We start from the raw sequence: 26702 nt of genomic DNA on the forward strand, positions 1-26702 counted from the left end.
TTTCTTACGAAATGGTTCTACATAGAAAATCTTTGAAATTGGTGGATGTGATTTTTCTGGAATTTTTAAAGCTTCAGTTAAATATTGTTTGAAGGTTATCAATTGTAAAATGACAATCTGCTTAGGAAAATTTATCAATCTGAGGGCATTGGAACGTTGGTAATTTTCTAGTATTTGTTGAGAATTTTTTATTGCAGAGGAATTTACTTCCGTTTCTTTGCCCAGAGATATCAGTCTCTTATCCATTTCAGATATCTTTTTTGAATCAGAACTGAATTTCTTATCAAACTGAGTGAACTTTTGTGTAAATGAAGCTTCCAAACCAACAAGTGCTTCCCAAATATTGTCCAACGTAATTTGTTGAGGTTTTTCAGGTAAAAAAGACTTACTTGGAAATTCCAAGGTAGTGATTGAAGTTAAGTCCGATTGACCTCCCACTGCTCCTCGTTCTTCCATAGGGACGCCATCTCCTCCACTCGCTCCTGCTGCTTCCGCAGCGGGGTTTGCCGGCGTCTCAGGCGTCAACTCAGCGCCCATGCCAGGAAACCCTGTTGCGTCCTGCACTTCTAGGGTTCCCCGGACTGAGTTCAACGCCGCAGCTGGCATAGGAGGAGGGTGCCTCATCTCGTGTCTGAACGATGTCTCCTGGTCAAGCTGGGGAATGGAAGACCTCTCCCCAATCCCTCCGGCAGCGAACCCAGCCCCGTCATCAAACCTGGCGAAAGAAAGCGATCTATTGTTCCTGCTCCAGGTAAAAGAGGAGTAGCGGGCCCAACTCACGGTTTTCCTCTCCGTTTAGGCATAATTGAATATATAATTATAAAGAAAAGTCAGGAGTCAAGAGCGGATATCAACGGAGCTTCTTTCAATGCCTCCTACTCAGCCGCCATCGTGGGAATTCCCCCACTGTGCACGTTTTGACGCATTTTAAGACTTGATAACAAAGTGAAACTTTTATTACACTCAGAGCACGTAAAAAGTTTCTTTCCACTGTGGATCATTTGATGAGTTTTAAAGTATGATGAATAAGTGAAACTTTTATATTTCGACTGTTTTTATTGATGATTCAACATTTTAAACATTGTCAGTATATCTAACATTTGACATTGTAAATAATACAGCATACTAACTTGCATACATCAATAAATTCCATCATCAATGTTTTTGTCATTAACCCCCCCTTCCCCTTCCTACCCTCCCAAACATTCTCATTAACATCCAAACATTTATGGGGTGTTTTGTTAAATAAACATCACATTCATCTTATGCATTTTTTTACCCACCTTTCCCCCCTTCAGTTCCTCCCCCCACCCTTCCCCTTCCTGATGTTCACTAAAAGCATATTTGTACTTATGGGTTCATGTATGTGTACCATTATTCTATAGTTTTATCAGAGCGTGTTGAGTATGAGACTCCGGCCTCTCTGCGATAGTATATCCAACATAGACCCCCAGATTTTAAGCAAACATTTTTTTCGACGACAAAATCCTTTTGCATCTCTTGCTTCCCATGTCATTAAAAGATGCACTTGGTTTCGCCAATGCCAGTATTCTGGGGATTTATCCGAGGTCCAGCATTGCAAAATGCATTTTTTTGCCACTAAACATAACTTGCGACTTAGCAATATTTCGTCTGCCGTAAAGCCACGGAATGCCCCTGGGCAGTCCAATAGTAATTGCAGCGGGGTGCCCACTATGTCACGCGATGTGATTGAATTCATAAAGGCCACTATCCTTTTCCAAAAAAGCTGTATCTTTGTGCATTCCCAAAATGCATGATAGAACGAGTTTTCCTCCAGCGTGCATTTCAAACAGGTCGGTGTGTCAATCTCTCCCATTCTAAAGAGCTGGCGTTGTGTAAAATATGCTCTGTGTGCCACTCTAAATGCACATTCTCTATAATTTGCACCACTAATCAGTTTAGGGATGTTCCAAATGTAGGCTGCTATGTCCCAATTAGTTAAATCTACTTTTGTATCTGCCTCCCATCTGCGGCGAAGCAGAGACCAATCCCCACCTGGCCCCAAAGTCCACAGTTGTTTTTGGAGCTGTGAAATTGTGGGAGCTTCCTCTGATATTTCATTATAAAACTGTTTAATTTTTTCCCCCAATTGAAACTTAAGTCCTTCTACATCGAGTGTTTGAACATAGTGTTTTATCTGGCCATATCCAAATACATCCCCCCATTTTTCAGCATCAGCGGGTATAAGTTGTCTTAAAGGTTTAATTTTCCCTTCTAAATCTAATAGTGTTTTCAGACATGTGAGCCCCCTCCTTGTCCACTGCTGAAAAACCTGGTTTTCCAATCCTGGTATAAACATCGGGTTTCCACTTATGGTCAGCAATTCTGACACACTCGGTTGACCCCCCAATTTTGTCCCCAAGGTTTTCCATGCCTCTTGTAAAGGGATCAGTAGAATACGACCCTTACATTTCTTTGGCACCGAGGTATTATTGAGATGCAGCAAAGTCACTAAATTATAGGGACTAAAGTATGTTTTTTCTAATTCTAGTGGGGAGTGTGTGTTTGTAGAAAAAAATCCAGTCTCTCACCAACCGCAGCAGACTAGCCAAATTATAGTATTGTAAATTAGGCAATCCCAATCCACCCTGCTGCCAAGTCCCTAGCAGCAGCTGTAGCTTCAGCTTAGCCTTTCTCTTTGCCCAGCAGAACTGTCCCACCATTTGATAGAAACGCTTGATGTCTTTCTGTAGTAGTCTTAGCGGCAGAACTTGTAACACGTATAGCCATCTGGGCAAGATTACCATTCGTATAAGACAAACTCGGACGATCAATGGCACCGGTAACATCCTCCATGCTGCCAACTGCTGCTCTGTTTGACTTAACAATCTATTGACATTTAGTCTATATATGTCTTCCGTCTGAGAAGCAAGCAGAATTCCCAAATATTTAAAAGAACCCTCTGCCCATCTCAGCGGGAAATCGCCTCTCCAAAGGGATTTGGTACTTACTGGGATCGCCAGGGCTTCTGACTTGTCCAAATTTAATTTGAATCCTGAGTAATCTCCGAATTCCTTAATTACTTCTAAAAGGTCTACAAGTGATATTCTTGGGCTGGTAAGAGCTACTAGCAGATCATCGGCAAATGCTGCAATTTTAAATTTCATCGATCCAACCTCCACTCCTCTAATGGTTCTAACTGAAATTATGTCTCATATCAACGGATCTAAATATAATGCAAACAGTAATGGGGAGAGTGGACATCCCTGGCGTGTCCCCCTTGTGATCTCAAAATTCGCCGACAACATTCCATTTACCATGACCCTTGCTCTAGGCGTGTTATATAGTGCTTTAATTGCTTGTACAAACCATCCAGAAAATCCATATTTATCTAAAACTGAAAATAAAAAAGGCCATTCCACACGATCAAATGCCTTTTCGGCATCGAAACTGACCAATAACGCCCGTTCTGAAGTCCCCTTAAGATGTTCTAAAGATAACATTATACTTCGCAAATTCTTAGTTACAGAGCGACCCTGCACAAATCCCACCTGTGCTTCATGTATCAGGCTTGGTAGTACCGTCCCTAATCTCTTAGCTAATATTTTAGCAAGCAGTTTGACCTCGTAATTCAATAGAGAAATAGGTCTGTAGGAGGATACTCGCTGCACATCGCGTTTAGGCTTTGGCAGCACTATAATCTGGGCCAAATTAAGATTTTCCGGTAGTTTCCCCTTCACCACCCATTCATTAAATACCTCAGCTAATAAGGAAACTATGTTGTCTCCCATCAATTTGTAAAGTTCAGATTTTAGTCCATCGGGCCCTGGCGCCTTCCCTAATTTACTTTGGGCAATTGCCCAAACGATTTCATCACAACTTATGGGTTCGTTCAAATGTTGCAGTTCTGTCTGTCTCAGCGAAGGGGCTTCAATATTTTGCAGATAGAGATCATTCTGTAAGCCCAGACTTTCCCCAGCACTATATAGCTGTTGGTAATAATCCTGAAACGTTTTATTGATTTCTTTATCCTTATTTAATAACCTTCCGTCCTTGCTTTTAATAGCACCTATATATCTTGAATTAGATTGTGGTGCAATCAATTTAGCCAGGAATTTACCACTTTTATTACCATGCTTGTAAAGTTGGAATCGATAATAAGTTTGAGACTTTACTGCCCTCTCATGCAGCATTGCATTTATCTCTGTTTGGACTGAGATTATTTCTCTATGTACCTTAGGGTCGGGTTATGCCCATATTGAGTATTCAAACGCGAAAGTTGTTTTTCCAATCTCAATAGTTCTCTATCATGTTGTTTTTGGTAATTGCTAACATAACTGATAATCTCCCCTCGGATGACTGCCTTTGCTGCCTCCCAATAAGTTGGCGCCTCTAATACTGATCCTTCGTTAAAATGTTTGTACTCTTCCCATTTAGCTATTAAATATTCTCTGAATTTCCCGTTCTTATAAAGGTAACTAGGAAATGACCAATTTCCCCCTCCTTGGGGATTGTTTTCCCCCAATTGCCAGGTCATCCAAACTGTGGCGTGATCTGAAATCACGCAGGGACCTATCTCCGCATCATTTATATTTGTAAAAATCTTGCGTGATACTAACAGGTAATCAATTCTGGAGTGGGTTTGATGGGCCCTTGATTGGTGGGTGTATTCTCTCTCTGTTGGATGTAATGTGCGCCACACATCTAAAAGGTCTAATGTATTGCACATGTCTGGTAGACCTCTAGTGTTTACATCCCCTCGCGCCACTGGTGGGTGGAATTTATCGATTTGTGGATTCCATGGCATGTTAAAGTCCCCGCCCATTATCACCGGGAGTGCCTCCATTTTGGCAATGGTTGTAGTTACTTTTTTGTAAAATTTGAGGTCCAATGTATTTGGGGCGTATACACTGCCTAATATTATTTGTTTTCTAGCAATGGTAACCTTACAAAACACAAAGCGGCCTGCTGTGTCTTTATGCTGATTATGAATTTGGGTCACCACCCCTTTCCTGATAAGAATGGCCACCTCCCCCTTATTGCCCACCGCTGGGGAAGCAATGCAGTCTCCCACCCACCATTTAACCAACTTTGCATGTTCCTCATCTGATGAGTTTCTTGCAGTAGTGCTATGTCCACTCTTAATCTTTGCAAATGCTGTAAGATTTTAGATCTTTTGATAGGGGAGTGTATGCCTCCTATATTCCAAGTGACTATTTTAATCATCTTGCTTAGTATAGGTTCACATTATCCTTAATTGAAAAAAATTATACTTATATACGTGAGAAGCCGTCCCAGCCTATGGCTCCCCATCGTTTTACACATTAGCTGTTCTCCTGGCCTGATGTTAATATATTTTATGGTACACCGTGTCTGCCCTTCCACTTCATTTACATGTTTAACCCTCTGCGTCATCCCTCTCCGCTGCCAACCTCCCACCAACCCATCCCCCCCTCCCAGGTCCCCCCCTCTTCTTCCCCGTCCCTCTTTGCCATATGCTTCCTTATATGAAGCTGTCACTTTATAACGCTAACCCACCCCCTCCCCTTGTTGTTGTGAGTTCTCAGTTCTTCTAGAATCTTCTTATCATTTCACTTTTTACATTTTAGCATTTCCCAACATTTAAACTTCCTTTTATAATCCACTTCTTGAACTCCCCCCCTGTATGCTGAACATAACAATCATAACAGTATTAACATATAAAATTAAACACCATCAAAAACGGATAACAGTTCTACCACCTTCGGTTTCAGAGTCTCTCTCTTTTTTCTTCCCCTTAAGATTTCTCTTGGTTCAAGTATGTTGATGTAGGAAATCTCATCTAGAGCTAAGTTTTTTTAAGCCTCATGGCTGCATCTTCTTTTGGGCTCACGCGGGTTCTGTGTCCTCAGAAACAGCATTTTCAGGGTGTTCTAGCTGTGCCACAAAGTCTTTCGCCTCACTTTCCGATGTAAAAGAGCGCAATTTGCCCTTATGTGTCAAAATAGCAGGATATTGTAGGCTAAAACGGATCTTCAAATCAAATAATTTTGAGCATATTGGAGAGAATGCCTTTCTCTTGGCTGCAATTCCTGCCGAGTAATCTTGAAAGCAGAGTGTTTTTGCTTTTTCATAAGTCAGAGAATTATTCGATCTTGCTGCCTGTAGTATATATTGCTTGTGCTTGAGGATATGTCTCCAAGTGCTGCCCGGGAGGGAAAGGTTAGGACAGCTGTTGTAGTTGGTGATTCGATCATTAGGCATATAGATAGCTGGGTGGCTGGTGGACGTGAGGATCGCCTGGTGACTTGCCTGCCTGGTGCGAAGGTGGCAGACCTCACGCGTCACCTAGATAGGATTTTAGATAGTGCTGGGGAGGAGTCTGCTGTCTTGGTACATGTGGGTACCAATGACATAGGAAAATGTGGGAGAGAGGTTCTGGAAGCCAAATTTAGGCTCTTAGGTAGAAAGCTCAAATCCAGATCCTCTAGGGTAGCATTTTCTGAAATGCTACCTGTTCCACGTGCAGGGCCCAAGAGACAGGCAGAGCTCCAGAGTCTCAATGCGTGGATGAGACGATGGTGCAGGGAGGAGGGTTTTAGATTTGTTAGGAACTGGGCAACATTCTGGGGAAGGGGGAGCCTATTCCGAAAGGATGGGCTCCACCTTAACCAGGGTGGGACCAGGCTGCTGGCGTCGGCATTTAAAAAGGAGATAGAGCAGCTTTTAAACTAGAAATGGGGGGAAGGCCGACAGTCGCTCAAAAGCGCATGGTTCGGGAAAAGGAATCTTGCAAAGATACCTCACAAACAGGGAAGATAGGGTTTCTGGATAGTGAGGTTGCACAACAGACCGTGGTAGGCCAGGTGCTCTTAAATACAACTAAAGATCAGACAAAAGATGTCAAATCAATAGTGTCAGGTACTAAGCATCATGCAAATAAGAACAACAAACATACTCTGAAATGTCTATATGCAAATGCTAGGAGTCTAAGAAATAAGATGGGAGAGTTGGAATATATTGCACTAAATGAAAAATTGGATATAATAGGCATTACTGAGACCTGGTGGAAGGAGGATAACCAGTGGGACACTGTCATACCAGGGTACAACGTATATCACAGTGATAGGGTGGACCGGACTGGTGGAGGAGTAGCATTGTATATTAACGAGAGCCTTGACTCAGATAGATTACAAATTCAGCAGGACACAAATCACACCTTTGAATCACTGTGGGTTGAAATTCCATGTATAAAAGGGAAAAAAATGGTGATAGGAGTGTACTACCGTCCGCCTCGCCAGGATGAGCAGGTAGACACAGAAATGATAAAAGAAATCAGAGACGCGAACAAAATGGGCAATGTGATAATAATGGGTGACTTCAATTATCCAAATATAGACTGGGTAAATGTAACATCGGGACACGCTACAGAGATACAATTCCTTGATGAAATCAAGGACAGCTTTATGGAGCAACTGGTGCAGGAGCCGACGAGAGAAGGAAAAATTCTAGACTTGGTCCTTAGTGGAGCGCATGATCTGGTGAGGGACGTTATGGTACTGGGGCCGCTTGATAACAGTGACCATAATATGATCAGTTTTGACATCGACCTTGAAGTAACTGTACACAGAAAGTCAAATACGTTAGCGTTTAACTTTAAAAAAGGAGACTATGATAAAATGAGAAGAACGGTAAAAAAAAAACTTAGGGGGGCAACTGAGAGAGTAAAAACTTTACAACAGGCGTGGACGCTGTTCAAAAATACCATCCTGGAGGCCCAGGCCATACATATTCCGCAAATTAGAAAAGAAAGACGGAAGTCCAAAAGACACCCGGCCTGGTTGAAAAGTGAGGTGAAGGAAGCTATTAGGGCTAAAAGAAACGCCTTCAGAAAATGGAAGAAGGAACCGTCTGAAAATAACAAGAAACAGCATAAGGAGTGTCAAAGCAAATGCAAGGCACAGATTAAGAAGGCCAAGAGGGAGTATGAAAAAAAGATAGCATTAGAGGCAAAAAAACATAGTAAAATTTTTTTTCGGTATATTAAAAGCAGGAAGCCGGCAAAAGAATCGGTTGGGCCACTGGATGACCGAGGGGTAAAAGGGGCGATCAAGGAAGACAAAGACGTAGCAGAGAGACTGAATGAATTCTTTGCTTCGGTCTTCACCGAGGAAGATTTGGGTGGGATACCGGTGTCGGAAATGGTATTTCAAGCGGACGAGTCGGAGAAACTTACTGACTTCACGGTAAACCTGGAGGACGTAATGGGGCAGTTCGGCAAACTGAAGAGTAGCAAATCTCCTGGACCGGATGGTATTCATCCTAGAGTACTGATAGAACTGAAAAACGAGCTTGCGGAGCAACTGCTAGTGATATGCAACTTATCCTTAAAATCGTGCTTGGTACCGGAAGATTGGAGGGTGGCCAATGTAACGCCCATTTTTTAAAAAGGCTCCAGGGGAGATCCGGGAAATTATAGACCGGTGAGTCTGACGTCGGTGCCTGGGAAAATGGTAGAGGCTATTATTAAAAACAAAATTACAGAGCATATCCGAGGACATGGATTACTGAGACCAAGTCAGCATGGCTTTTGTGTGGGGAAATCTTGCCTGACCAATTTACTTCAATTCTTTGAAGGAGTGAACAAACATGTGGACAAAGGGGAGTCGGTTGATATTGTGTATCTGGATTTTCAAAAGGCGTTTGACAAGGTACCTCATGAAAGGCTACAGAGGAAATTGGAGGGTCATGGGATAGGAGGAAATGTCCTATTGTGGATTAAAAACTGGTTGAAGGATAGGAAACAGAGAGTGGGGTTAAATGGGCAGTATTCACAATGGAGAAGGGTAGTTAGTGGGGTTCCTCAGGGGTCTGTGCTAGGACCGCTGCTTTTTAATATATTTATAAATGATTTAGAGATGGGAGTAACTAGCGAGGTAATTACATTTGCTGATGACACAAAGTTATTCAAAGTCGTTAAATCGCGACAGGATTGTGAAAAATTACAAGAGGACCTTACGAGACTGGGAGACTGGGCGGCTAAATGGCAGATGATGTTTAATGTGAGCAAGTGCAAGGTGATGCATGTGGGAAAAAAGAACCCGAATTATAGCTACGTCATGCAAGGTTCCACGTTAGGAGTTACGGACCAAGAAAGGGATCTGGGTGTCGTCGTCGATAACACACTGAAACCTTCTGCTCAGTGTGCTGCTGCGGCTAAGAAAGCAAATAGAATGTTGGGTATTATTAGGAAAGGTATGGAAAACAGGTGTGAGGATGTTATAATGCCGTTGTATCGCTCCATGGTGCGACTGCACCTTGAGTATTGTGTTCAATTCTGGTCGCCGCATCTCAAGAAAGATATAGTAGAATTGGAAAAGGTGCAGCGAAGGGCGACTAAAATGATAGCGGGGATGGGACGACTTCCCTATGAAGAAAGACTAAGGAGGCTAGGGCTATACAGCTTGGAGAAGAGACGGCTGAGGGGAGACATGATAGAGGTATATAAAATAATGAGTGGAGTGGAACAGGTGGATGTGAAGCGTCTGTTCACGCTTTCCAAAAATACTAGGACTAGGGGGCATGCGATGAAACTACAGTGTAGTAAATTTAAAACAAATCGGAGAAAATTTTTCTTCACCCAACGTGTAATTAAACTCTGGAATTCGTTGCCGGAGAAAGTGGTGAAGGCGGTTAGCTTAGCAGAGTTTAAAAAGGGGTTGGACGGTTTCCTAAAGGACAAGTCCATAAACCGCTACTAAACGGACTTGGAAAAATCCAAAATTCCAGGAATAACATGTATAGAATGTTTGTACGTTTGGGAAGCTTGCCAGGTGCCCTTGGCCTGGATTGGCCGCTGTCGTGGACAGGATGCTGGGCTCGATGGACCCTTGGTCTTTTCCCAGTATGGCATTACTTATGTACTTATAAAATTGAGCACTCTGCAGATAATCACTCGTGGCTTAACAGTGTTCATCTGGCGAACTCCCAGCCGGTGCGCGCGTTCAATTCTTAAGGGTCCAAGCTCTGCTGGAAATTCAATACTTTTGGTCAGCCATTGTTCTAGGACCCTCTCCAGTTGTCTTTCACCGAGCGCTTCAGGTAAGCCTACCAAGCGGATGTTATTCCGCCTGGAGCGGTTTTCCAGGTCTTCAATTTTAAGTTCCAGGTCCGATATTTTTTTCTGCAAAGTTTTTTGAGAGTCTTCCACTCCCGTCAATCTGTTTTCCACTTCGCTGACTGTAGTTTGGAACGCTATGCATTCCTTGGTCAAATCCTCTATTTTCGTGTTCAGCGTTTTTCCAATTTAGTATCCAACTTTTGGTCAAGTGGGTTCAGCCGATGGTCTAATAGATCTTCCATCACCCCCGTTAATTTGGAGGTGATCTCAGCCACCCACGCAGACGATACCGATGGGCTTGTTTCGGGGAAAGCCGCCGCCATTTTGTCTTCGGCCGCTTTTCCCCTCTGCCTTTCTTTTTGGGCTGATTTCGTCGCCATGGCCGATTTTTCGCTCGTTCTGCTTGACCAGATGTTTGCACTGAGTCCTGCTCTAGCGAGTATTGCAAGTTAGGGGGGTTCGACTCTCCTGCAGATATGGGGATTAACAGGCAGGCTTCGGAGAGAAGTTCACCTGCGACCTCTCTTCACCATAGCGTCACGTGACTCCTCTATGTGAAACTTTTATTGCACTCAGTGCAAGTAAAAGATTTCTTTCCACTGTGGGTCATTTGATGAATTTTTAAGCTTGATGAACGAGTAAAACTTTTATTACAGTCGGGGCATGCAAAAGGTTTTTTTCCACTGTGGATCATTTGATGAAATTTCAGGTAAGATGAACGAGAGAAACTTTTATTACATTCAGTGCATGTAAATGATTTCTTTCCACTGTGGATCATTTGATGAGTTTTCAGGTGTGATGAAGAAGTGAAACTTTTATTACACTCAGTGCATGTAAAAGGTTTCTTTCCACCGTGGATCATTTGATGACTTTTCAGGTGTGATGAACGAGTAAAACTTTTATTACAGTCGGGGCATGCAAAAGGTTTCTTTCCACTGTGGATCATTTGATGAGTTTTAAAGTATGATGAATAAGTGAAACTTTTATTGCACTCAGTGCAAGTAAAAGGTTTCTTTCCACTGTGGATCATTTGATGTTTTTTTAAGTTTGATGAATGTGTGAAACTTTTATTACACTCAGAGCACGTAAAAGGTTTCTTTCCACCGTGGATCATTTGATGACTTTTCAGGTGTGATGAATAAGTGAAACTTTTATTGCACTCAGTGCATGTAAAAGGTTTCTTTCCACCGTGGATCATTTGATGACTTTTCAGGTGTGATGAATAAGTGAAACTTTTATTGCACTCAGTGCATGTAAAAGGTTTCTTTCCACCGTGGATCATTTGATGACTTTTCAGGTAAGATGAACGAGAGAAACTTTTATTACACTCAGTGCATGTAAAAGATTTCTTTCCACTGTGGATCATTTGATGAGTTTTCAGGTGTGATGAATAAGTGAAACTTTTATTGCACTCAGTGCATGTAAAAGGTTTCTTTCCACCGTGGATCATTTGATGAATTTTCAGGTAAGATGAACGAGAGAAACTTTTATTACACTCAGTGCACGTAAAAGGTTTCTTTCCACTGTGGATCATTTGATGAATTTTTAAGCTTGATGAACGAGTAAAACTTTTTTTACAGTCGGGGCATGTAAAAGGTTTTTTTCCACTGTGGATCATTTGATGTTTTTTTAAGTTTGATGAATGCGTGAAACTTTTATTACACTCAGAGCACGTAAAAGGTTTCTTTCCACTGTGGATCATTTGATGTTTTTTTAAGTTTGATGAATGCGTGAAACTTTTATTACACTCAGAGCACGTAAAAGATTTCTTTCCACTGTGGATCATTTGATGAGTTTTCAGGTGTGATGAATAAGTGAAACTTTTATTGCACTCAGTGCATGTAAAAGGTTTCTTTCCACCGTGGATCATTTGATGAATTTTCAGGTAAGATGAACGAGAGAAACTTTTATTACACTCAGTGCATGTAAAAGATTTCTTTCCACTGTGGATCATTTGATGAGTTTTCAGGTGTGATGAATAAGTGAAACTTTTATTGCACTCAGTGCATGTAAAAGGTTTCTTTCCACCGTGGATCATTTGATGAATTTTCAGGTAAGATGAACGAGAGAAACTTTTATTACACTCAGTGCACGTAAAAGGTTTCTTTCCACTGTGCATCAATTGATGTTTTTTCAAGTATGATAAAAAAGTGAAACATTTATTACACTCAGTGCATGGAAAAGATTTCTTTCCACTGTGGATCATTTGATGAGTTTTCAGGTGTGATGAATAAGTGAAATGTTTATTACACTCAGTGCACGTAAAAGGTTTCTTTCCACTGTGCATCAATTGATGTTTTTTCAAGTATGATAAACAAGTGAAACATTTATTACACTCAGAGCATGTGAAAGGTTTCTTTCCACTGTGCATCAATTGATGTTTTTTCAAGTATGATAAACAAGTGAAACATTTATTACACTCAGAGCATGTGAAAGGTTTCTTTCCACTGCGGCTCATTTGATGAATTTTTAAGAGTGATGAATGAATTAAACTTTTATTATACTCAGTGTGTTTCTTTTTGCTGTGGATCTTCAGCTGTGAGAGCTCATTGAAACATTTACCACTCTCACTACATAGAAAAGGTTTCTGTCCACTGTGGATTACTTCGTTCCTTTTCAAATCTGAGGATAAACTAAACCTTTGGTCTAATTTCAACTTTATCTTCTGTCTGAAACTCTTTTCACAGTGCGAGCATGAGAAGGATTTCTCCCCACTGTTGGTTCTCTTATCCAGAAAGAAATGATCATTCATATTGAAGATTGTTCCACAGATGTCACACTGAAAGGATTCGTTCTCTGTCCTCTCTTCTTGGGGGAGTTTAGAAGGCTCTGGATCACTGCTACTATCTTGGAAGGGACTCTCTGTTCTCAAGTGTTTCTGGTGCTCAGGGATGTTAATGAGTTGCTTGTCACTTCTCTCACTCTCAGTAATTCCACAGGGTGTTTCTCCGGCAGGGTCTCTCTGCTCCTTCTCCAACTCCTGCTGATGATTCCTTGCGTGTCTCCTCTCCATCCCTTTGGAAATATTCTCACAGACATTTTTTGACTGTCCTGGTATTTGTTCCATTTCGACAGGAGTTTCTTTGCAATTTTGCTCTTGCTTGAGCTTCTGTAGAGCCTCATTAACTGCTGGATATGAAAAGAAGATATTAGTCGTGTATTACTTAAATGGAAAACAATTACTGATCAAGAAACAGAATTTTCTGGGCTCATAGGCAGGGCAATTCTATAACATGGTGACAAGAGCATCAGAGGATCCAAAATTGGCAAGAATGTTCAAAAGTTCACCAGGCACCATTCTGCTTAACTTCGAGACATTTCAGAGTACTTTATTTTTCAACAGGATGGAGGCGGGGATAGTGCTGGGCAGACTTATACGGTCTGTGCCCTGAAAAGGACAGGTACAAATCAAGGTAAGGTATACACAAAAAGTAGCACATATGAGTTTATCTTGTTGGGCAGACTGGATGGACCATGCAGGTCTTTTTCTGCCGTCATCTACTATGTTATATTAATAAATGAACAGCAAAGTCTCTGACCTGTTACAGCAGGGAAAAATTTGATGATAACTCTGCCATTGTACTCAAACTACAGCAGGTAACAGCTTGACTTACTGAAAAACGATTCAAGGAACAATTCTTTTAAATAGGGAAGTAAATATAGATTTGCACAACTTCACTGTGAAACAAACTGCAGTAAAGTCATCATGAAAGTGAAACGAGACTTAAGCAATCTATTTTCTTTGGTTCGGTAGAAATGCACCTATCAAAATGAATATTTTCCCAAGAGGGTTATGTTTGAATTGATGTGCACTTTTCTGAACCACTGACAGGTCGTTTATGACCTATGAACTGCATGGCTAAAAAGACTCAAAATGCCTCAGAGCTGAGAGCTGCAAGGTCGTGCTGACCCAGCAAGGAGCACTCTTCCTCCCTCCCCTGGCAGAAACTGGTGCCACTAATTCTACGTCACCAAGGACACAAGAATGAATGGAGTGGAGGAGTGGCCTAGTGGAATAGCAACATTCCATGTAGAATCTCAAATAGCAACAGTGGAGTGGCGGCCTAGTGGTTAGGGTGGTGGACTTTGGTCCTGGGGAACTGAGGAACTGAGTTGGATTCCCACTTCAGGCACAGGCAGCTCCTTGTGACTCTGGGCAAGTCACTTAACCCTCCATTGCCCCATGTAAGCCGCATTGAGCCTGCCATGAGTGGGAAAGTGTGGGGTACAAATGTAACAAAAAACAAAAAAAAATACAGTTTGACAAAGAAGAGTGTTACAAAACATTACATACATATACATCAACTTCTTTTTTTTTTTTTTAATATTTTTATTAGTAAGAGAAACGTACAAACATCCGAAAGTTCTCCATATAGCAATAACACAAAATATCGCTCAAGTAATTTACATTTGAAAATAATAGTAATATAATACATCGCAACCCAGTAATGGCACAAACAAACAGATGACATGTTCTATCTCACCGTTGTGTGCACATTCCTCTCTATTTTCAGCTTTTCTTCCCCCCCTCCCTCCCCTACAGAACCAAGACCTAAGTGCCTAAGGTACAGATCGTTCCTGTCTCCATGATTGCTTATGCCGATTGAGTTATACTGTTATACAGTTGTTTCGTTGAACCTTTATACCATTAAACATTAATCACTGGAGGCTTTCCCAGGGGGCAGCTTCTAAATAGGATTGCAGGGATCTAGCCCTTTAAGGGATGTGGGTCACCAGCTGTTTTTCATTTTGGATGTAGCATTTCAGGCGCGGGGTAGGTGGGCATGTTAAGAGTGTGAACATGACGTCAGACGCTTTCCTCTGGCGTGTGGAGAGTCCAGACACAAACCTACTCGGGGTTTAGGTGTCTGTCCGAAAACAGTTAAAAGTTTGGTATTGTAAGTAAGGTTGTTTTGAGAATGTTGATCTTCTTGAATTGGTTGCTTTGACACATTATAGCATGTGTGCGAGCTGTGTTGGATTATTGGTAAGTTTGTGTTTTAGTTTCCCTTTCTGAAGAAGATGCATGAAACTCGGCCAGAGTTAAAGGGAAGTGGAGCTGGCAAGAGTAATTTGTTGAATGGACCGATTTGGTTTTAACAGCACTTATGCGAGCACGATATATCCTCCAAGGGAAGTGGTAAAACAGATCTGTTTATTTGGGTATGATTTGTTTAGGGAGAATCTTAAGAACCGTATGTGGGTTATATATGCAATGTTATCAAGTGTACTGTACCTCTTTTTGAACACGCTAGGTAGTTATAGCATGTAGATTTGAAGGTTACATTTGTTTGAGCTCATTAGTCCAGTAGTGAGGAGACTTATGTATATTTTGAATTTAGGGCATTGTGAATATGTTCTTTTAATATATTGAATATATGCTATATACAGAAGGTTCTTTGGTTTAATCTATGCTATATGCGTAAGAGTTCAGAATCAGCCTAGATGTATGTACATACACGGTAAGGAGGTGGAACACCAAATGTGCAATGATGGTTCCATCTGTGACATCACCACATACTCCCTTTGGGGATAAAATGGTTGGAATGGGTATGGTCAGAGCACATTTAAACCCTTTATAATTGCATTATAAAAAATTAAAAAGTATATTGTTTATCCAAGGTATAGTAGGTAGCAAACTATTATCAAACCAAAACCTCAACCAATATATATATACACAGACGACGTAACGATCGACATCCCATTTAAACAAGACCTAAAGGAGATTTGCAACGACATCAACCAAAGTCTTCATATCCTGCATTCATGGGCGGATGCATTTCGGCTGAAACTTAATGCAGAAAAAACCCAATGCCTAATACTCACCTCTCAACATAATAAGAATAAATTTACCTCCATCAACACCAAATCTGAACCTTCCAATTTCGGATACCCTAAAAATTCTTGGAGTTACCATCGACCGACACCTAACACTCAAGAACCACGCGAAAAACACAACCAAGAAGATGTTCCACTCAATGTGGAAGTTAAAAAGAGTAAGACCTTTCTTCCCAAGGACTGTTTTCCGTAACCTGGTACAATCAATGGTGCTCAGTCATCTAGACTACTGCAACACACTCTACGCGGGCTGCAAAGAGCATATAATGAAGAAACTTCAAACAGCCCAGAACACTGCAGCCAGACTCATATTCGGTAAGACAAAATATGAAAGTGCTCAACCCCTACGAGAGAAACTACACTGGCTCCCACTTAAAGAACGCATCACGTTCAGAATATGCTCCCTAGTTCACAAAATCATACACGGAGATGCACCAGCCTACATGTCAGACCTGATAGACTCAGGAATGTCAAAAGATCATCCCGCACATTCCTGAACCTACACTTCCCTAACTGCAAAGGTCTAAAATACAAACTAATGCACGCGTCAACCTTTACCTACTTGAGCACACAGTTATGGAATGCATTGCCGCGCAACATAAAAACGATTCACGAACCAATGAACTTCCACAAATTACTGAAGACCCATCTCTTTAACAAGGCATACCACAAAGATCAACCAATGTGAATATACACAACTCCTCCACATATATTCAGAACTGTCTTATAATAGTTGCTTGTTATACTACTATCATGTTTTCTCACTATCATGTTACCCAAGATCCTTCTGTAACACTAAATGTCTATTTTCTAATATATTTCCACCACTCATGATGTATTGTAAGCCACATTGAGCCTGCAAAGAGGTGGGAAAATGTGGGATACAAATGCAATAAATAAATAAATAAATACTATCTCTTCTTCTCTCGATTCTATTATGTGTCTGTCACACATACATCTCATTCTCTACCACATCACCCTGTATTTGTTTCATCACCAGAGGCAGCTTACGCCTCATGGTGCTATGTAAGCCATTGAGCATCCAAATAGGTGGGAAAATGTGGGGTACAAATGCAACAAATATTGTCTAGGTTTTATGATCAGGTATGTGTGGTAATACTGAAGATGTTTTATATTCTGATTTATGTACCTACCATACATGTACCTCACTCTACCACAATATCACCTTGTATTGTTCATACCTTGTATTTGTTCAGACCGGAATCATCTAACGCCGTTAATGGTACTATGTAAGCCACATTGAGCGTGCAAAAAGGTGGGAAAATGTGGGATACAAATGTAACAAACAAAAAAAGCAATACTGGGCCAAGACTGAGACAACCAGGAGTATTTCCTCGATAATTGACCCGACACGGGCCGTGTTTCGGGTTTGGTTATAAATTGTGTAAAATGTATATGTGCCAATGCCTCTGAAAAATAGATGGAAAAAATCTTTAAAACCAAGCGTTTCTGTCGGAAAAGACAGCCGCAATGTAGGGAAGAAAACTCCTGCATTAGCCTTCTCTTTCGCAAAAGCAAATTATATCTTGGTTTTAAAGATTTTCTCCATCTATTTTTCAGAGGCATTGGACACACATACATTTTACACAATTTATAACCAAACCCTGACCCCTGAGGCAGGTGTTGCTTAACGCCGAAACACGGCCCGTGTCGAGTCATTTATCAATAAAATACTCCTGTTGTCTCTGGGCCAGATGCACTAAACTTAACAAGCCATTAACGAGCAAGTAGTAAACCCTGGCATGCATTAAAGACTTTTTTTCCGACGACGGTAGCAGCTAACGAAAACGGAATGCAGATGAGCAAATTGTGTAGAAACCCTATTGTAATGAGATGCACTAACCTTTTCCGATTGCCTTAACACTGGAAAATCTAACGAGAGGTCTGTACCTCTCGTTGAGGCTGCGCAGGATTGAAAAACTGCTACAAAAGTAAAGAAACAAAAAATCGGAGGAAAAAGGTCAAGTGCTCGTCAGTGTAATAATGAAAACGTCTATTTTGGCCATCATTCCCTCCCCCCTGCAATAATAAAAACGTCTTTTTTGGCAGTGCTTCACTCAGCTGAGAGACCTGGAAGTCTCTGAGCCAATCACAGCACGTTTAGCTCGGCTAAACACGTTGTAATTGGCTCAGGGACTTCCAGGTCTCTCAGCTGAGTGAAGCACTGCCCAAAAAGACGTTTTTATTATTGCCGGGGGGGGGGGGGGGGGGGGGGAATGACGGCCAAAGTGGACGTTTTTTTGATTGGAGGGCGGCGGGGAGGCCGGGGCTGCGGGAAGCTGTCATTTCAATGCAGGGGGGAGGGGGAAGCGGCGGCGATCTCTGATGGCATGCGCATAGTAGCCAGCATAACGCTTGGCTGCTCTGCGCATGCTCGACCGTCCGACTGGCCATTTTCAAACGCCGAGAGCCGGACTCCCACACGATGCAAGCTACCACCACCGCTAGGGGCAGGAAAGAGGGGGCTCTTTCTTTCCTGCCCCAACCGAACAGGTACCGTAAGGGGAGGGGAAGGGAGTCCTGTGCCCGCTAGCGCCCGTTTCATCGGCGCCAGAAACGGGCCACTTTTACTAGTAATAATAATATTACTATTAAAGTTGATTGGGAATCTGCTTCAATGAATTCTATCTACTTAAGTGGAATATAAATATTTAAAATAAATCATGAATTATGTCTCCCAAAGTTCCAAGATCAAAGCACGGACACTCAGAGGAGGACATGGATTTGGTAATCTGTTACTTTTCTGCATTCTTTACAATGTTTAATTCTCACTTCTGCTCTGTAATACATAAGTGCTCGCAGGCCACATTTTATTGTGGCACTCAAAACAAAAACGGGGGGGGGGGGGTAGTTACAAAGATGGAGGAGATCGCGGAAGCATTTAGGGGTCATTTTGAAGCATTGTACCAAGGAAAAGGTGGAGATAAGATGTACCTACAAGAATACCTGAGAAAGTTGGGTATGCCGAAACTTCCAGAAGAGGCAGTAGAGAGGACGAACGCACCGCTAACTGTGAAAGAAATTCAGGGAGCGATAAAGGCATTAAAAATGTGCTCGGCACCGGGGCCCGACGGGTATTCGGGAGAATTTTACAAAATTCTGGGCATTCAGCTGCTGAGTACATTGTGGGAATTTTATAACGTAGTGGTAGAGAAAGTGAACCTTCCTCCGCAGGCAAACATGGCACTGATTAGCATAATACCTAAAGAAGGGAGGGGCCTGCTGCAGCCAGGCTCATATCGACCAATATCTTTGATAAATGTTGATATCAAGATATTGTCCCGGGTGCTCGCAGATAGAATGGCACCGATGTTGCCCCAGATAATACATGAGAATCAGGTAGGTTTCGTGAGAGGACATCAGTCAGTCAGTGCTCAATGTACGTAAGCTGATAGCAGCTATAGTACAAGATTCAGGTGAGGGTCATAGAGGGATGGTAGTTAGCTTAGACCCGGAGCGCGCTTTTGATAGGGTACTCTGGCCATTTATGTTTGAAACACTACGGTGAATAGGGATACAAGGCTGGTACCTACAGGCAATCAGGGCATTATATTCATCGCCTAGAGCAATGATTGTGGTCAATGGGATCAGGACTTTGGAATAGGCCGTGGGACATGGCAGGGCTGTCCGTTATCACCGCTATTGTTCCTATTTTTGTTGGAACCCCTGCTATGCGAGGTGCGAGCATCAGAAGGAATAAAGGGGATGGAGATCCAGGGGATGGCAATTAAAATTATTGCCTATGAAGACGACCTATTATTGCTATTAGACACTCCGCGTTCCTCTTTGCAGTGCCTTCTAGAGGTATTGATGGGATATGGGGAGGTGTCAGGGTTTAAACTAAATCTCGTTAGGACTGCCACTGGGAGAGGAGGTTAGGGGAGGGTGGCAGGGACAGTTCCCCCTAGAATGGGCAGAGGGCAAATTGAGATACTTGGGGGTTATGGTCCCGACTGACTTGTCCTTGATGTATGAGATGAATGTGCTTCCGTTGCTGGCCAAAACTAGGCGTACACTGCAACTCTGGGGCACCTGTCTGATATCTTTGACAGGCCGCATAGCACTGTTTAATATGATGATAGCTCCACGGTGGCTATACTTGTTTCAAATGCTGCCAATGTTCTTGCGGCTGAAGGAGGAGCGGATATTGCATCAGCTTGTTCAACGTTTCCTTTGGAGAGGCAGGCGCCCCAGACTTCCCATAGCTATTCTGCAGAAACCCAAGGCACATGGAAGAATGGGGCTGTTAAATGTTAGGTATTTCATAATAACTCTTAGAATAAATCAAAGAGACAACTTGTGTACAGTGCTCCGGGGCAAATTTATCCTAAGAGGAAAAAGCCTCAACAAGCACCTTTTCCACTGTTTAAGCAAAGAAAGGGCTAGGACTGCTTCATCACTGGCAAAAAACCTCCTGGTGTCAAATTTCTTGTCTTTTTCAAATCGCTTGTCTTTTAGTAATAAACAACAGAACGGGGAACATAAACCTCAGACCCTATGCTATTCCTTTCAATACACTTTCAAAGAGGTACTTATCTTGTAACAAGAGTCTTCTGTCAGTGTTCCTCTGTATGTATCAGACCGTGGTTAACGGTGGCCTCCGTTTACGTCACTGCTGCATCAGAACCACTGGTCAGTTGTTTTGTTCACATCCACGGAGGTATGGGTAAGGCAGGGAAAGGGCGAACCTATGTGCCTTTAAAGTGAAGCTGCTATAGCCTCCAACACCCCTGCTAACAACTGGCAAAAGCACAGGAGCAACCTCCAGGCAGATTTTAGATGGAGCTCGAAGAAGCTGCAGCCACTCTGCTAGGGGAGATAGAGAATACTGAAGAGAGCAGTGGAGCAAGCTGGTATGAGACACTGAAAAAAGTGTGCTCTCTATCTCCCTCTGCTGGTTGATGGACACAACCCATCTGTAATGGCTGCATCTGCTTGATGACAAGGAAAGTGGGCTTTTAGCTTAGATTTGAAGACGGCCAGAGATGGAGCTTGACGTACTGGCTCAGGGAGTCTATTCCAGGCATATGGTGCAGCAAGATAAAAGGAACAGAGTCTGGAGTTAGCAGTGGAGGAGAAGGGTGCAGATAAGAGAGATTTACCCAGTGAACGGAGTTCCCGGGGAGGAATGTCTTTGCTTAACTTCTCACAATGTAATCCATAACTGATTTGTAACAAATTGTATTTCCATTATTTACAATTTATTGTAAGCCACACTGAGCCCGCAAATAGGTGGGAAAATGTGGGATACAAATGCAATAAATAAATAAATAAATGTAGGGAGTTGTATGTGTTGTATTGGGATGAGAGGATGAGACAGTGTGTTTTTTTTTGTTGAGTTTTAGTTGAAATGCGTTAGCCCATGAGTCCATGGTGTTTAGGCTGAGCTTGATTTTGTTGTTGATTTCTGTTAGGTCAAGTTTGTATGGAATGTATATTTTGACATCATCTACATATATAAAAGGGTTAAGGCCTTGGTTGGATAATGCCTTAGCTAGTGGGGTCATCATTAGGTTGAAGAGGATCGGTGATAGTGGTAATCCTTGGGGTAGTCCACAATCTGCTTCCACGGAGATGATATGTTGAAGTTTGATTTCACTTGGTATGTTCTTATGGTTAGGAAACCCTTGATCCAGCTAAGTGTATTTCCACCTATTCCGAAGTAATCTAGTAGGCTTAGCAATATATTATGGTTTACCATGTCGAAGGCACTGGACATGTCGAACTGGAGGAGAAGGATGCTTTTGCCTGTTGCTATTTCCTGCTTGAATTTGGCTAGTAGCGTAATTAGTGCTGTGGAGGGGGCGAAATCCTGATTGTGATTCATGTAGTATTGAGAATTTGTTTATATAATCATTAAGTTGTTTGGTTACCAGACTTTCCATCAGTTTGATTACCACTGAGATAGATGCGACTGGACAGTAATTAGTGATATCGTTTGGTTTTTTCTTGGTGTCTTTTGGTATTGGGGTGAGTAGGATATTACCGTTTTCCTTAGAGAAGAGAACTTCTTGAAGCAAGTAATTTAGGTGGGATGTGAGATCTGTTGTGAAGCGGTCAGGGGCTGATTTTATTAGGTTGCTTGGACAGGTAACTAGTTGACAGTGGGTGTTGGTGAACCTTCTAATTGCCTGGTTGACTGTTCCGATGGTGAGGAGAGAGAAGTTTGACCAGATTCGGTAAGCTGGGTATTCTCCGGGTGTTGGGTCCAAACCATTGAGGAAGTATTCGATATCGGTATTGTCCTGAGGCAGTGTGTTACGTAGGTTTACAATTTTTTTCGTTGAAGTACTTAGCAAGTATGTCTGCAGCTGGGAGGTCTGTGATAGTATTAGTTACTGAGGTGGTGTCTAGGAGTTTATTCACGACTTGGTATATTTTCTTCGTATATTTGTGATCTGTCCCTATTTTAGTTTTGTAGTATAATCTTTTGGTCTGTCTTATTGCGTATTTGTATTTTCTTTGTATTTGTTTCCACGTGTTGAGTGTGGGTTCATCTTTTGTTTTTCTCCATGCTCGTTCGAGTTTCCGGGATTGTGTTTGTAGCTTTTTCAGTTCGTTGTTGAACCATGGCATCTTGTTATGTCTACGTGAGGTTCGTGTTCATGAGGGTGCTATTTCGTCTAGTATAATTTTGCATCTTTTGTCCCAATCTATGAGGTATTGAGTGGAGTCTGTTTGTGCGGTCCACTACTTATTGTATATCTGTTGCCAGAATGTTTCCGTGTCTACTTAACCTCGTGTTGTAGGTTGTGGGTTCTTGTTTATGGTAAGAGCCCTTCTTCAGCCAGTTTAGGGACAGGTTTAGCTTGCAGTGATCGGTCCATGGTGTTTCTGTCCATTTGATGTCTGTTATTGTTAGGTTCTGATCTGCTGACAATTTGTGTGCGAAGAGATTGAGTGTGTGCTGTGATAACCACAGTGTCTGCCCTTACTTGAGGAGGCCACCAGAGGGCGCTCTCCCATGGAAACTGGGAGCTCCGGGGATCTAGCTGAGTATTGGCATGTATGGGCCAGTAGGGGGAGCTCCAGAGAGATAGCTGGGGAAGTGAGACGAGACTTTTAGGCCAGATCCTTCTGGAACCAGAGGGGCGAGGTCTCAAGAGGTGGGGGAGGTTTATTGGACACCTCATAAATAGCTTCCTCTCAGCAGAGGAAGGAGTTTTGCCCGAGGGAGAGGAGATGGGAGCCTGGAGGCCGGAACTGTGTGTCCCGGGGCTGAGGAGGAAGGACTGTGTGTCTGAGGAGGTAAAGCAGGCTGCAAAGCCTGGGGTTAGAAGTCCCCAAAATATTGTGGTTGGAACTGTGAAGTGTTTAAAAAGAACGCCAGGTTCCCAAAAGACTATAATCAAGCTCTAATAAACTGAATTTACATGCAACCAGCTAATTTGCATATTTTTGCAAGCAGAGGAAGCTGTGCTATCTTCCAGAGAAGGGTGACCCGGGGGCCCCACCAGAAGAACTGGTAAGGTGGGTCGGTTACCAGGAGATACAGCGGGGAGGCCGGGCCAGGACTGCAGGTTAATGAAGAGGTCACCCTGAGAGAAAGGGGAGGCCCAAACATAGAGGCTCGAGTCACCAGAGTCCTAGAGAAGTTGTGTTTCAAGATTATTCCCTGAAGCAAAGGACTGGCCAGGTACAGGCAGGAGCCACTAGAGGGCCACTGCACACCTGAGAGCACCCCTGTGGGCTTACAGTGCCCTTTGGTATGGGTTGCTTGTATATGTGGCCATTTAAGATCCCATAAGTGGAGGAATTCCTTGCACTCTTGTGCGTTGATAGAGTTTGGGTCTTCTAGGTGTAGGTTAATGTCTCCTAATACTAGTATATTGGAGTTGGTAGCACAGGTGTTTGAAATGGAGTCAATATTCCCGGCAAAGGGTCGGGGAAACCCATATTACAGAAACAAGATGGGCTCCCAGGTGCATAGCTCCCTTACCTTGTGTGCTGAGCCCCCCAAAACACACTCCCCACAACTGTACACCACTACAATAGCCCTTATGGGTGAAGGGGGGCACCTACATGTGGGTACAGTGGGTTTGTGGTGGGTTTTGGAGGGCTCACATATACCACCACAAGTGTAACAGGTAGGGGGGGGATGGGCCTGGGTCCATCTGCCTGAAGTGCACTGCACCCACTAAAACTGCTCCAGGGACCTGCATACTGCTGTCATGGAGCTGGGTATGACATTTGAGGCTGGCATAGAGACTGGAAAAAATATTTTTAAAGATGTTTTTTGAGGGTGGGAGGGGGTTAGTGACCACTGGGGGAGTAAGGGGAGGTCATCCCTGATTCCCTCCGGTGGTCATCTGGTCATTTATGGCACATTTTTGTGGCTTAGTCGTAAGAAAAAAAAAGGACCAGGTAAAGTCGTCCAAGTGTTCGTCAGAGACATCCTTCTTTTTTCCATTATCGGTCGAGGACACCACATATGTTAGGCACGCCCCAGTCCTGCCTTCACTATGCCTCTGACACGCCCCCATGAACTTTGGTCGTCCCTGCGACGGAAAGCAGTTGAAGATGCCCAAAATCGGCTTTCGATTATGCCGATTTGGGCGACCCTGTGAGGACGCCCATCTTGCGATTTGTGTCGAAAGATGGGCGCTCTTCTCTTTCGAAAATAAGCCTGATAGTATACTACTTACAATGTCAACACAATACGTAATAGAACATTTTAATCGATAGTGAAGGGTATAAGCAAAGATGGAACATAGTAAGAGGAGTTAGAAAATAAGGTGACTAATTTAAAGGAAGTTGCACATGAGGTAGAGAGATGGTTAAATATTATCTCAGCTAGGGTAGGAGTGGATAAACATGTCTTGCTGCAGTATGTCCAGCCCGTGTCACTCCTAGTGTGTGTGTGAGTGAGACTAACAAGTTAGTTAATTCTTCTATTAAAGGCCTGGTTGTTGGGGCCTGGATTGGCCACTGCCGAAGACGGAGTGCTGGGCTTGATGGACCTTTGGTTTTTTCCCAGCGTGGTGGTGCTTATGTGCTTATGTACCCTGTAATACCTCCTCTTGCTCTGTACATTCATTTTATTCATTTGTATTCTGTAATACCTGCCCTTACTCTGCACAGTATTATTACTCACCTGTGTCTGAGTGAGTAAATTCTCTCTCTCTTGACTCATGGGGATCCCAGACATATGGCTCTTCCTCTTGTTTAATCCTTGATAATGTATCAGGACTGATCCTTTCATAGCCTGCTTCCAGGAATGAAAAATAATACTAGCTGTATTTTCCTTATATTCACAAAACAATAGACAGCAGTAGTTCTCAAGGGAAAAGCATATGATGGATCTGTCATTGCTACCCATCAAAAAGCAGAGGGATCTGGGGGTTATTATACCTCACTTTAAGTACTCTGGGTAATGGAACAGGTCACAAGTTTTTTACTATAAAAATGTCTATCACTTAAGAATCGGGGGGGGGGGGGGAGCTGTGATTGTTTGACACATTCTGATCAGAATTCAAAGTGCAGAAGGTACAGAAAATGTGCCAAATTTCTATTAAATCAGACGCTGTTCCTCTTAAGAAAATTCAGACAAAGCAATTCTTACCTAGGGAGATCAGGATCTCATAATTCTCCTTCATCACCTCCCTGTAAAGTTCCTTTTGCCCTTCATCTAAATACTCCCACTCCTCCTGGGAGAAAGAGACAGCGATATCCTCAAATGTCACCCGCATCTGAAACACAAATCAGAAACACACTCAGGGAAACGTGGGGGTGCTCAGAAAGCATTAGATTTCAGCTACCTTTATTCGTCTAACATTTTGGGAATGATTTTAGAATGTAGATGCCCTGTGCAGGTGGAAGACACCCAATTGCATGTGTGTGATCTGGTGCTCACAAACGGGGATAGTGTGTCAAATGTCCGAGTGGGTGCACACCTGGGAAGCAGTGACCATCAAACGGTTTGGTTTGATATAACGGCTGAAGTGGAGGGCGGCCACTCTAAACTCAAAGTCCTGGATTTCAAGTGTGCTGACTTTAGTAAAATGGGGGAATACCTGAGGAAGGAGATGATGGGCTGGGAGGACGTACATGAAGCGGAAGGTCCAGGCTGAAAGAAGTAATAAATAGGGCCACAGACCTTTATGTAAGGAGAGTAAATAAAAGCAAGAGAAAAAGGAAACCGATATGGTTCTCCAAGCAGGTGGCTGAGAAAATAAAGGCTAAAGAGTTAGCGTTCCAGAAATATAGAAAATCTCAAGAAGAGGAACACGGGGAGGAATACCGGATGAAACTGAAAGAAGCCAAGAGAGAGGTACGTCTGGCGAAGGTGCAAGCGGAAGAACAAATGGCTAGAAATGTAAGGAGGGGCAACAAAAATTTCTTCAGGTATATTAGTGAAAGAAGAATTACTAAAAACGGAATTGTGAGACTAAAAGATACAGCGAAACGCTATGTAGAAAATGATGAAGAAAAAGCCAATTTGCTAAATAGATACTTTTGTTCTGTTTTCACTGAAGAAAATCCTGGGGAAGGACCGAGAGGGACTGGCAAAAGTACACCTGAGAATGGAATGGATATAGCACCGTTCACGGAAGAGAGTGTGTATCAACAACTTGGAAAGCTAAAGGTGGACAAAGCCATGGGACCGGACGGGATCCACCCCAGAATATTGAGGGAGCTCAGAGAGGTTCTGGCGGGTCCTCTTAAAGATTTGTTTAATAAATCCTTGGAGACGGGAGAGGTTCCGAGGGACTGGAGAACGGCGGAGGTGGTACCTCTTCACAAAAGTGGTGATAGGGAAAAAGCTGGAAACTACAGGCCGGTA

General features: G+C 42.7%; 1 protein-coding gene across 1 annotated transcript; it reads right to left on the reverse strand.

Annotated features, from left to right (window-relative positions):
• Positions 1–5829: 5829 nt before the first annotated feature.
• LOC115460749 (oocyte zinc finger protein XlCOF6-like) lies at positions 5830–25515 on the reverse strand. The gene is made up of 4 exons (XM_030190499.1): positions 25482–25515; positions 25014–25124; positions 10913–13189; positions 5830–6044 (listed from the first exon to the last, which is right to left on the reverse strand). The coding sequence occupies exons 1-4, from the start codon at positions 25513–25515 to the stop codon at positions 5830–5832; spliced, it is 2637 nt and encodes an 878-aa protein (XP_030046359.1).
• Positions 25516–26702: the final 1187 nt, after the last annotated feature.

This window comes from Microcaecilia unicolor, chromosome 1 (assembly GCF_901765095.1).
Source record: "Microcaecilia unicolor chromosome 1, aMicUni1.1, whole genome shotgun sequence".
Lineage (NCBI taxonomy): Eukaryota > Metazoa > Chordata > Amphibia > Gymnophiona > Siphonopidae > Microcaecilia > Microcaecilia unicolor.